Below are 13,926 nucleotides of genomic sequence, written 5' to 3'. Positions count from 1 at the left end.
TAACACAATTGAGGCTTCTCTCTACCATAATTAGTACTTGCCTTGAAACACTTTTTTTTTTTTTCCTGAGTAATTTGATGTTTTGGCCAATGAGCCATCATTACCACAAATCTAAAATACACAAGAATGATATTTCATCACAAGAGCACCCATATAGAGAGCACTCCGAGGGTCCTCACAAAATTGAACACACCTCCGCTTACTGACAGGAGAAAGGCAAAAATGACAACCCTGGTGTTTACAAGTGCACCAATGCCTCAGAGTACTGTTGCTGCCAGACTGGATTAGCCTATACTAAATTTCCTACTCCCAAAAGGCTATCATTTTCCCTCTCTCAGAATGAATGAATGAATAGTTGTCGGATGTCAGGGATACTCAGCACTCGTAGGTGAGGAGGCACGTGGGAAAAATGAAAATCCGGAGACATGAGCATGATTTGCAAACCATTTATTCCAAGATGTTAAGATCAAGCAGCCCTTTATTAGTCGGACACGGCGAGCCAGCCGCTACATTACCTGAGGAAGAATAGAAATGAGGAAAGGGAACAGTGAATTTCACAATAAATTACATTTACCAGGCGCCAGGACTGCTGTGCACGGGTGGGTTTACATGCATATGGTTATAATTGGAATCCTACGCAAGATCGTTTTTTTGACTGAATGACTGGGAACAACAGGAGTGACAGGGTAACATTTTATTCCCTAGCGTTCTTTGTTATCCTGACAGTTTGATCTGTAATGCAGTGATTTGTGAACCGGCTCTTATAGACCTACAGAATGGGGTCATATATTTGGTCTTTGTCTGCTCTGTGGCAACATTCTCAACTTATCAGTGAATTATCAAACCATTGATTATATGAATTAGGTGTGTCAGAGCACAGACAGACCTCCTTTGAGAACTGATGATGGTCTCTGGGAGCAGCTTTAGATCTACTGCTGTACAGAAAATAGACCAGATTTTCTGATTAATGGAATCTAATTTAAAGAGTGGGCAGCACGAGGTGGAGATGCAAGAGAACAGCTCCAGCTAAACCAAGGACACTCAAATTCCATTTACCAGCAGCCAGTCAATAAAATAACCTGGTAAGAGTATCAATATTTCATTTTAGGCTGTTTTTTTGTACAGTAACCAACAACCAGAGTAATGGCTTAGATCAGCCCCAACTCAACAGTTAAAAACAGACCCTTTCATTTGTAGAATTTGAAATTTAAAAATGCATTAAAATTAGATATACTCTGCAAGTTTGTCCAATGAGTAACCATCCTGCTGTAATCTCTCCAAGTTGCCTGGGATATCACAATGAACATTCAAAGAATCCTTAGGATGCAGCTAAGGTCAGTGAACATGACTCTACCCTCAGGAAAAATGGGATCCATGGCAGACTAGCAAGGAAGACTCAAGCAAACATTAAAACCTGTCTCAGGTTTGCAGCTGGATGATCCTCAAGAGTTGAGGATCAAGAGAAATTGTTCCTCAAGAGTTCTGGAACAATGTCTTACAGACAGATGAACTGAAAAGTGAATGTTTTGGGAAAGGTTTTCTGCATCAGGACCTTGGATGCCTTGTCGCAGCTGAAGAAACCATAAATTCTGCTGTGTAGCAGAGAATGTTAAACCATCCATCTGTGAATTCTAGCTTAGGCACAGTTGGATCATGCAGCAAGACAATATTCCACAACATAAAAGCCAGGACCTAAAACATGCAGTTCATGTTCGAAAGCCCACAAATATCACTGAGCTGAAGCAGTTCTGTGAGGAGGAGTGGGTCAAAATTCCTCCACAGTGTGTAACTGGTGAAACTGTCGTAACTGTTTATTTGCCGTTATTGCTGCTAATGGGGGTGTAAAACAGTTGGAAACACTAGTTGTGTAGCCAACATTAAATGTATATTTTTTACAAAAGCTATGTTCAAATTGCATTTGAATATATATATATTTTCTTTATATATATTTTAAGAAGAAAACTGTTTTGTATACGCTATGTCAAAATAGCATATATGCACCAAGAGCTTGTAACACTCCAAAGAGAAAGGAAAAATTTAAATCGCATCATATGACCCCTTTAAGCTTGCTTATATACTTGTAATACTACAAGTTATGGGGGACAACAATGGAATGACATTTTACACAAGTGTGAAGGGTATTATACACAAAACTTAGTTGACCAGAACAGATCATATACTGTATCAATATCCCGACAAACAGAATGCCCTTAAATAATGTATAGTTGCCAGTACACATCATGCTTTCTTGCGATTTTGCCATCTGTCATGTGCACATGTATTTTTCATACACCTTCTGGGGGTTTTGTTAGACTAGTTAGTTATTCATATACTTTTGTCTATTTAATTCTTTTGTCCAGAGTTAGCAGTAACAAAGTTGCAGTTAGCAACTTACAGTATAAACAACTTAGACCTACAACTTACACTTACAGTATAATCGGGAGTCAGATTCATCCAAAAGTCTGATTATGTGAGGACTCCTCATTATTAACATAACAGCATACCTTACACTTACAATTTCAGGATGACTAACTATATTTTCATTTTATACATTTGTTCTTGGGACATTTCTTAGAAACATTTCCCATAAACACTTCCAACCACAATAACCACTGTCTAGCCAACCATAATCATGCTATTGAAATATTTGCATACTTAACTGAATTAGTCATATTTCTTACAATCATTCTTTTTTTTTTTTTTTTTGCTCCTTCAATTTGTACAATGCATTACAGTGAGAAGCCACCATTAAGATTTCAAATAAACTAAAATTAGAGGAAATGTCAGTTAATGGTAAGCTAGCTAAAACATTAATAAGGTGCAGTTGCATTTACTGTCGCTCAGTGAAATTTCACAGTCAGTTTTGCATGAGCTCCCCACACAGATTTTGCTTGGGTTTAAGTTGGTCAGACAAATCGACCATGTTAACCAACAGAAATCAACTTGGTTTGAAAGTGACTTCATGCATCGCTACACTATTGACGATGGGCCTTTCTTGCCTGGGAAATTTTTTAAATTTAACAGCACCTTTACCAAGCAAGAGCTAGAATAAAACGTTTTTGGGTAAGCTGTTACCACCTAAAATTACCCAGAACAACCCAGCAAACCACTGACAACCCAGCATATACTGTAACTGTAAAAATGAATTAGACCTAGTCCATAAAACAGATCCAAATCATAAATATTTCATTGTGACGCTCAAAGGATCACAATAAATATGAAAAATAAAACCCAGATGGATGTTATGGAAATCCCACAAACACATTGTTAGAGTATAATGGCGTTAGAATTATCAGTTAACCGCAGTAGCGGTTAATAGTTATCACCACTTAAATAAAACCGTTTTCTACAATGCAGATATTCTGCAAAGTCCATTTCTGCGGCCTCTAAAATGAAACATTCTTATCTCGACGTTTTAAATTAAAAACTCCAGTAGAGCTCCAACCCCTCCTCCATCAGAAACCTCCAGAGGACCAATCCTAGAACAGAGACATCTCCTCACTACCTCTGAGCTCTGCTGCCGTCTCATTGAGTTAAAAACATCCCCTTATCTGGGAGCTGGGAGAACTCCATGTGTCTGCTCAGACCAGAGAGGGGCTGGGCACAACGTGTCCGGTTTGACACGTCTGAGGCAGGCTGCAGCACTCATCTGACAGGCCTGCATGCAGCAGACGCTGCACAGCTAATTAGAGAAGTGTTTACGAGAACAGCGAGGAAACGCTCTCACTCTGGGAGATGGAGCGCTGGGTCAGTTCTGACACACTCCATCAGTGCGGCACTGCTTGGACTCGGAGGTACATGGAGAAAATGAGGAAGAGAGAGAGTGCAAGAAGAGAGAGCACATCTCGTTCCTGGGCTTGTTGCAGAGGAAACGCTAGTGATGACAGACATCCTGTGTTTGTAAGACAGTGATGAGGCCAATTAGGAGCTTCAGCTGTTCAAGACTGGCTTCAAATTAAATATAGATGAATTAGGAGGACATGATTAAAGAAAATGACCGGCTGTATTCTGAAGATGTACATACAAAAGGAATAATGAGATCAGTTTCAAGATCCACTCTTCTTATGTAAGATCGAAGGAAAGAGACTCAATGATCGAAAAAGTAATGGTTTTAAATGGTTGGCCTGTTTCTGTCATTGGTTTCGTAGTTAGAGGTCAAGCCAATCTGCTGCAAAGCCAAAAGGAGCTGGATTAAGGAAACCAATTTATAGAGTTTGTATTGCAGATTGTTTTTTGTTTGTTTGTTTGTTTTTTGCAATGCTCTGAAAGTGCCACAGAGTCTCAGTGTTTTCTTTTTCAGGGAAATCTATTATTAATGTATCACTTACAGCTGTCTCTGCATATTAAACTGGGATATGTTTCACCTTTAAGAAATATTTAGAGTTTTTATTATTATTTTACTTTACAAATGCATTTTAGTTGTTATATTCTAATCATCTAATCAATTTGTTTAATATCAATAATAAAAAACTGAGATTTATGCATTATCTGAAAGCTGAATAAATGAGCTTTCCATTGATGTATGGTTTGTTATGATAGGGCAATATTTGGTCGAGATATTATTTGAAACTACTATTTGAAAATCTGGAATCTCAGGGTGCAAAAAATGTAAATATTGAGAAAATCGCCTTTAAAGTTTTCCAAATGAAGTCCTTAGCAATGCATATTACTAATCAAAAATTAAGTTTTGATATATTTACAGTAGGAAATGTACAAAATACCTTCATGGAACATGATCTTTATCTAAAATCCTAATGATTTTTGGCATAAAAGAAAAATTTATAATTTTGACCCATACAATGTATTGTTGGCTGTTGCTACAAATATACCCCTGCGACTTAAGACTGGTTTTGTGGTTCAGGGTCACATATATACGCAAGTGAAATTACAGCATGCAGTGAGTGTTCAGTTTACTTAATTTTACTGCACTGGTCAGCTGCAGAAAGATTTACAGTACATGCTCTACCAGCTAACATTGACATGATGCATCAGACACTTTCAGGGAGGCTGGCAGATGGTGACGAGCAATCATAATGCTTGTCATCATGTTTAACACCCTTTCACAGCATCTGCAGTAAACAAAAAAAATGCTCCTGAATTTGATCTTCAGTTATGTTCAACCAATAGTACTTTTCTACTAATCTTATCTGAGGAAATGACATTGGAAGCATAGAGCGATTTGAAGAATGAGAGAATAACACTCATCTATTTAAGTTTTTATGCTGCGTCTAGAGGCAGCTCTCCCCTTATATATTCTCATCTATAATCTATCATCTTTGAATTTCATGTAGCCTATACGTTATAATTTCTTAAGTAGAACTTTTTGTTATCAACAACCCAAACCAAAAACATCTCACAGGGCTGAAGATTTCAATGTTTTAATATTTAACTAGTCTAAAAACTTACAGTAACTACAACCTGATTCAAATAACATTCACTTAGGACTAGTGGTCGACCGATATTGGTTTTTTTGATGGCCGATGCCGATATCTTGGAAAGCAGGGTGGCTGATGGCCGATATAAAGCCGATGTAATTTTATTTATCTTAATTAATGTTTAAGAAATTTGAAATCATTAATGTTCATTAATAGACATTCAAAGATTTGTTCAAATGATTTAAATGCGTATTTGCTGAATGCTGATGGCAAATGAGAAAGTATTATAATGTTTGCCTTTCTATTACTAATAATATAAAAGCAATCGTTATAATACTTTTTGTATACATTTCAATTCCTTTGTTTAATCGTTCTATCTGATTATTAGACAGACTTCTATCCGTATTAGACAGAACTGTTAACGACGACGGCGGACAAGAGGGAGAAGGTGAGTACTGTGCTCAGGCGCTGCCGCTGTCAAAATAAAAGTCAGTCGCATCGGCCAAACAGGAAAACTTATCGGCCGATGCCGATATTTTAAAAATGCCAAATATCGGCAGATATATCGGCCTTGGCGATATATCGGTCGACCACTACTTAGGAATCGTAAAGTTACAGCGCCTTTTGTAGAGCTGTTTTACAGCTGAATCGCACATTGACTTAAGTTGAATAATGAACAACATTTCTGCCTTTTGTAAAACTGCTTATAACTGAATTGAACCTGTATCAAATTTAATACATTTCACACTGTTATTAATTAATTAACTAATTGTTACATTAATTATAATTATTTTGCTCAAAAAATATAAATCATTATTGCACTTACACACAAGAACAAATCAAGAGAACATCAAATTATATGGTTTGCATATTTAGTTGCAGCAAACAGCACAAATGAAAAAAATAATAAAAATCTAATTATATGGTTTGCATATTTAGTTGCAGCAAACAGCACAAATGAAAAAAATAATAAAAATCTAATTATATGGTTTGCATATTTAGTTGCAGCAAACAGCACAAATGAAAAAAATAATAAAAATCTAATTATATGGTTTGCATATTTAGTTGCAGCAAACAGCACAAATGAAAAAAATAATAAAAAATCTCAATAGAGGTCACTAAACTCCAACTTACATGCTTGCTCACGTTTTCAGCTCATCAGTGTTTTCTCCATAATGTAGAGGTTGCCAGGTTGGAAAGATTAAGTAAACCACTGGACGGAAAATGTATTTGCACCTTGTCTACACCGGACACGATCAGTGCGATGCACCGTGCATGTAGCCTTCAAATATTGTTAAATTATGTGAACACTGTATAAAAAAAAATCAAATGAAAGTAATAGGGATGTAACAATATTATCAATATCATGATATTGCGATATCTTGATATTATCGTGGTCACATGACCACGATAATATCATATTATTATATTCTAATTTGCTTGGCTTCCTAAAACACCAGTGTGAATGTAATTTAGACTGAGACAGTATACTAGGCTTGTGATGGTGAGGAAATTTTCCCACCGATTAATCGACGTGTGACAACACCGGTAATACCGTTATCACCGTTGTGTAGTTTCCCCCCTTTTCTTTCCGTTTTAAATAGCTTGTAAAAGCGCCGTGCACATTTTACTTTCACTTTCAAATTAGCTGAAATTCGGTGTCAAGCAGTTGTTTGTTTTTAGTTTGTTTGAGTTTTCCCTCTTTTCCTCACTTTCCTTCGCTTTTAAATAGCTTAAAAGCGTTGTGCGCATTTTACTTTCACTTTCAAATTAGCTGCAATTCAGCGTCAGTTGCTTGAATTCAATTCAAGCAACAACAAAATACAACGTAGAACATAGAACTTTTATTAACAAAACGAATAAAAATACACCATGCTATATGCCTAATATAAAACAACAAATAACTTAGACAAAGTTTAGGTAAACAAAACTGAAGATCAGTAAACACTGTGGAACCAAATAAATAGGAAACGTAGGTTTATTAGCAAAACGAATAAGAAAGCTTGGAGACACGGCATACTTGATGTAAAATAAAATAAAAAATACACAAATAAAAATCAGAAACACTGTGGAACCAAATAAATAAGAAACGGATGTTTAAAAAAACTTCCAATATCACCTTAGATAAATGGCAGAAGTCAACAGGCTTTTCAAAATCCAAAATATTGGATATTATAACAGGCGCTTTTGCATGTCGTAAACTCTTCTACCATCGTCTTGTCTGTCTCACCTCACTCTTCTTGTCAGCTTCTCCTCACGTGATAAATGAAATATGATCTGTGATGCGACTGTCGTTCGGCACGCTGTGTTCAATTTTAATTGTAGTGTCTGTTCTCTAACTGAACTAAATGCTTTTTAGTACTATAAAAAAAATCTAAACGACGGTGGGGGCGGTGCCGAGGTGGGCAAGTGACATAACCGGTGTTGCAGCTTCACACCGGTAAAACCATCAACACTGTCTATCGCAGCAAGCCTACAGTATACCACAACTAAAAAGAGGGTTGAGTTCCCTGTAAAGTTCAGGTACAAGTTAATTCACTGACTTTTTTATGACTTAAGTTTTCTTAGAAACATGGGTTGGAGCTCATAATTTTGAACTCTCAAAGTGCATTAGATAGAATAATTTAACTTTAAAATGTACAAAATTTTATTTTTTTCCCCCAATTCTTCATTTGTCTTTTTTTTTTTTTAAATATCGCAATAAATATTGTATTGTGGACTTCATATCGCAATATTATCGTATCGTGAGATTTTGATATCGATACATCCCTAAAAAGTAATAAAACAAAGAAATACGTTATTGGTAACAGAAAAAGTGGCTGGTCTATTGCACTTAATGCTGCAAGACTTAAAGGGATAGTTCACCCAAAAATGAAAATGAGCCCATTATTTACTCACCCTCAAGCCATCCTAGGCGTATATGACTTCCTTCTTTCAGATGAATCCAATCGGAGTTATATTAAAAATTGACTTTGAGCTTCCATGCTGTTTAATGGCAGTCAGCGGGTGTTGCAGTGCATCAGTCCAAAATACGTGAAATAAAGTGCATGCATTCATAATAAAAAGTGCCTCACATGGCTCCGGGGGGTGAACAAAGACCTCCTGTAGCGAATCGATGCATTTTTGTAAGAAAAATATCCATATTCAAAACGTAATAATCACTTTAATGTAGCTTGCGCCAACAGTTGTACACGGAAGCAGCTCCGGGAGGATGACGTAAGATGTCGGCATTGCGCATGCACTGGTGAGTCTCGTGAAAACCAACGTTTGTTTACAGGAGCAAAGGAAGCAAAGTTTCCTTACTTTAGCAAAGGAAAACCAGTCTCCTCTTGGCTTATATCGAAATCCTCTGACATTCTTCTTTACAAATCATCGTTTTGTACTTCTAATTCGTGACCGTTGTTTTGTTTTGATCTCTCCCCTGCGCTTCCGCTTTCGTCACTTTTGAGTGGCGCATGCGCAACGCCGACATCCTACGTCATCCGCCCGGAACTGCTTCCATGTACAACAGTGAGCGCAAACTAGATTAAATTATTACCTTTTAAATATGGTTATTTTTCTTACAAAAGCCCATCGATTCGCTACAGGAGGACTTTGTTCACCCCCCAGAGCCGTGTGAGGCACTTTTTTATTATGGATGGATGCGCTTCTTTTGGACTGATGCACTGCAACACCCGCTGACTGCCATTAAACAGCTTGGAACATCAAAGACAATTTTTAATATAACTCCGACTGAATTCGTCTGAAAGAAGAAAGTCATATACACCTAGGATGCCTTGAGGGTGAGTAATTCTGACACATCACATTGGTTTTGTCCTGTCCATTGCTATGGTCATCACAATGTCAAACATCGCAATTTAATACAGTTGTCACTCCTGAAACTCTGCAGGGTGTACTTAGCATAAAAAATAAAACCTTTATTCAAATGATGAATGGGTTACACACAGAAAGTGAACAAAGACACTCACACTGATATCAGTCCAGTTCAGCCGCAGCACAAGCTCACTGACTAAGTGAAAATCTCTCATTATAATAAAAAAATCTGTGTATTCTGCACATACAATGCTCGGTACTGTAAAAACACGTTGTAAATTGAAACCTTTGATGCTCCTCAAAGACACTCACGCAAATATGCTAGCATTTGAAAGCAGCCGCCTGTTAGCGGGTCGGTAATCTGTGCGACTGGCACTGTGGAAAGGCTGGCACTTTGGAAAGGCTGATATCACTACATTTTAAAATGTAAGTATTTGTCTTGGTACCGAAGTACCAGTATTTTTGAGACAAACTTTATAAACAGTGATTCTGTCTACACTGGATACGCTGTGACTTGATCAACAAATCCCTGACAGTAAACTGATGCCTCATTCTATTCATGACATACTGACAATAAAGGACAAATGATTCACTGTGAAGCTGCTTTGACACAATCCGTATTGTATAAAGCACTATAGAAATAAAGGTGACATTAGAGTAGTAACATTTACCTTAATATACTACTATGAACCTTTTAGGATAAAAAAAAAAAATGGCACAAAGATGTCCTCTTGAGGGGACTGGCCCAGTGCCAAGCTGTTGTACCCCAAAGTCACATTCAATGGCACAGAGCTGTTTAAACTATTATGAATGACGTGTGAAAATCTACTGAGCTTCCTGCTGAGTTTTGTGAAACTTTTGCAGTCATAACATACAGAAAAGTCACTGAAATTCTTAAAAATCTTTAAACAAAACAGCTACTGTCCAGTGGAGCAACAGACCCACTGGAGTTCCCTTCCTCTCATGCATCTCTCTACCAACCATTTATGAAACATATATGATATTGATTTAGTCCATGTGTTTCCATACCTTGTTAAAGTCCATGTGTTTCAGTCCATGTGTTTCCAGTCCATGTGCTTCCATATCTCCCTGAGGGTCTCTTTCTGATTCATATGTGTGTATTGTAGTGTAGTAGTGTGGTTTATGATGTGTTTGTACTGTACTTGGATACGGGGCACAAGAGGAACATCTATCCTTCTTTTTCCTTTGTGCCCGTGTCTTTGTTTACCGTTCTGTGTATATTTGGCTCTCAGTGCTATTGAGGAACAGAAGCATTTCACCAGATCTATAATGCGTGCGCTCTGTCGATGCATCCTGCACAGTTGGTTGATGGGATTTCATTGTGTAGAGTGTTTACCTGGAGTTACAGCAGAGCAGAAGCATCTCTCTGTTGTTCATAAGGACCTGCAGAAGAACGAGGAAAGCCTTGGCACGGATGACTGAAGACGGACTCTCCAGAGAGCGGATTATCTTCATAACAAAGTCCTGCAAAGAGGCGTTCAAGCCGTTAGCACAGTCTTGTTAGCGCACATGCATCATTTAAAGAGACCGGGAGGTCTCTGGACATTTAGTGTGGCATAAGCCCCAATTGTCTGACAGTAATTTGACAGGTGCTATCACTTACACAGCAAGGTGCTGGAGGGGATGGAAAAGCCCCCCAAAATGCACTTGATATAAAACAGAGGTTAATAAGCTAATGAGTTCCACAGCATTTAGTGGGCAGCAAATCAGGAGGAATTGATTAACTTTCACTATCACCCTAATTGGGGGGGAACTGGCAAAAGCAAAACAATCCGAAACATTAGGATTAACTACAGCTCGAGAAGGGGAGTTAATTAATTTCAAACGCACCTACTGTACTCTCGGCATGGATCATAATTACATCAACAGTATTCCAAGCTGCACTCTGAGATTGCGGCACTTCCTTACCCAATTAGCCCAGTCGCTCGGCGCTTCGTTGAAATTTAAATTCTATGCTAGACAATGTATGAATAAACACGCCGCGTTCTGGACTTCTATTCGTCAGGGGAATTAAGCTGCGAAATCCACAGCAGTTTATAATTGGTCCAGAGGTGATCCAGTAAGTTTTAAGATTTTTTTTTTTCTAATATTCAGACTCAAATTGGAAATTTGCATGCAAATGAATACAGGTCAAAGAAAATTAGCATTGTTAATCTGAGAGGGCCTTGAAGGCAGTATACAGTGGCATTTAAATCAATTTCAACAGCCCATTTTCCGATTGATTACTGCCTCAGATAAAGAGCTAAACAGAGTTTTGTTCATTCTTGACACGCTCCATGGCCTGCATTGCTTCACGGACTGCTGGCTAAATCTAGGAGAAACAGAAGTTTCAGTTTTTGAAAAGAGGTTAGAAAACTTTTGAAACTTGAACTTTTTAAAAGAATTGTATCGGGAAAGAACTGCTTGCAAAGATGATTGCTTATGAAGACTAGACATTATTGTTGAGGTAGTTTGATTAAATGTAGGAAATAAAAACACTACCACTATTATTTTTTTAGAGAAACAAACACTTTCTCTTGTTACAAAAGATTTGTATTTAAAATAAATGTTGTTCTTTTGTACTTTTCATTCATCAAAATATTAAGCTGCACAACTGTTTTCAACTTTCAATACAGGGTTTCTACAGATATGAACAAGTGAAATGTAAGACTTTTTAAGACCTTTTTAATACCACCTTATATTAAATTTAAGACCTAAACCTGTAATGGAAATACACATTATATTACATACATACTGTATATGTAATATTTAATGTGTTAAATATTTATTAGTACGATATACAGTGAACTTTTTATATCAGCAGACAATATTCCACACAAAATATCCCCACAAAAGTACCACATCACCGAGATTTTTGGTGGTGTAATCAATTATTCTGAAGCAATATTTTCATCAGTGTTTTATCAGCTTTTACATACTTAAATCTGTATATTTTTATTTACCTTTAAAAAGGCCTATTTTTTAAACTTTCATGTCAAATTATTACAATATATCAATAAATTCTATAGAGCTGTTACCAGTCAGATTAAATAATTTACACTGCAAAATTACAACTGCAATAAATAATGTTATGAGATTAATGTTTTAAATACATTTATGAATATACAAGACAACAACACAAGAAATGTTGGGGGGAAATGTATACTTTTCAACATACAAAACTACTATGGAATCATATGGGTAGCAAAATTCATTTTGAAATGTAATATGCAAAATGACAATGGTGCGGAAAACTACCACGGTGTAAGGTGGCAAGTAAATAAGTGTAGAATCTGCTTATGTGCATCAATCGGAGTGTAAAACAGTGACTACGTTTACATGGACATCAGTAATCTAATTATTTACCTTATTCTAAATTAGAATATTCCTTTCATGTTCCTGTTTTACATGTTATAGTACATAGTTTGATTAATGGCACACGTCATTACGTCATCACGTGACGCCACCCGACGTCCCCTCCGGAATTTCACGTATAAACATATAGTTCGTCTTCGTGATGATGCCGTGTACGGTTTCATTTTCAATTTTATGAAAGCTTCAAGTGCAGTTAATTATTTGTACGTGCATACAGACGATGGAGGTGTTGAAGCTCTTTTATTTGCCGTCAAACGGTTGAGCACTGCTGTGTGAGTATCCTGTCGCAAAATGCAGCGAAAAGTCCTACACGACGGTAAAAATGTGATTAGGGTGTTTACATGTCTATTCTGCACTTCAGTAATGCGACTAAAATAGGAATACTCCACATGTCTTAATTCGATTTCTGTTTACTTCGATTATGACTTTAGCCGGATTAAGGTAATCAAAAATCTCTGTTTACATGGTAGATTCTTAATCAGAGTATTGTCTTAATCGTATTAAAATCGGAGTATTGTTGTCCATGTAAACGTACTCAGTGAGAGATGTTGAGGCAGGTGAAAAGCGTTTAGTTAATGGGGAATATTGATCTATTGTGCGTCTTGTTGCCGAGCCCCGCCTTGATATAATGATTCGACAGGTTGGGGGCGTGATCGGCTCGGAATGCATTTTCAAATCCACATTGACTTAAACTATATTATCGCGGGGTATTTAATGAAAATGCAATTGAAACGTCTTAAGTGTAAGTGTCAATGCATTTAAGAAAAAATAACAATTTTTGCAATGATTTTGCTGCATTTTGCTACAATTATCATGCGGTATCACGATGAAAATGCAATCTCAAGTGTCCTACCCGTAAGTCTAAATGCATTTAGGAAAAATGGCATTTAAATTATAATTTTGCTACAGTTTTTGCTTGGACATGTTAAACATATCTAATCAATTTTGGTAATACAATTTAATTTTAATTTTGCAACTTATAAAGCATTAAAATGTTTTTAATTTACATATTAAAACTAGTGTAGAAAATGGCAAATGTAAATTATATAATTGAATTTTCATTTTCATTTTGCACTAAATGTTGCACATATGGGTATGGGAAAATATAAGTTTAAATACAGAAATACATCGCCATTTTACATATTGCATTGTCATTTTGCATATTACATTTCAAAATGAATTTTGCTACCCATATGATTCCATAGTAGTTTTGTATGTTGAAAAGTATACATTTCCCCCCAACATTTCTTGTGTTGTTGTCTTGTATATTCATAAATGTATTTAAAACATTAATCTCATAACATTATTTATTGCAGTTGTTATTATTGTTATTTGCAGTGTAAATTATTTAATCTGACTGGTA

At 36.5% G+C, this 13,926-nt stretch overlaps 1 protein-coding gene across 1 annotated transcript in view; it reads right to left on the bottom strand.

Annotated features, from left to right (window-relative positions):
- The window catches only part of LOC107723070 (serine/threonine-protein kinase ULK4-like), a gene marked incomplete at its 3' end in the record, with an annotated part of 108,985 nt that overhangs the window by 26,855 nt on the left and 68,204 nt on the right, over nt 1-13,926 (bottom strand). The window contains 1 exon segment of the mRNA XM_016531574.1: nt 10,546-10,673. Within this exon segment, the coding sequence (XP_016387060.1) occupies nt 10,546-10,673 (128 nt within the window).

This window comes from Sinocyclocheilus rhinocerous, unplaced genomic scaffold, assembly GCF_001515625.1.
Source record: "Sinocyclocheilus rhinocerous isolate Xijiao unplaced genomic scaffold, SAMN03320098_v1.1 scaffold1686, whole genome shotgun sequence".
NCBI lineage: Eukaryota > Metazoa > Chordata > Actinopteri > Cypriniformes > Cyprinidae > Sinocyclocheilus > Sinocyclocheilus rhinocerous.
The sequence above is the reverse complement of the archived record's forward strand: the minus strand, read 5'-3'. Positions and strand labels throughout refer to the sequence as shown.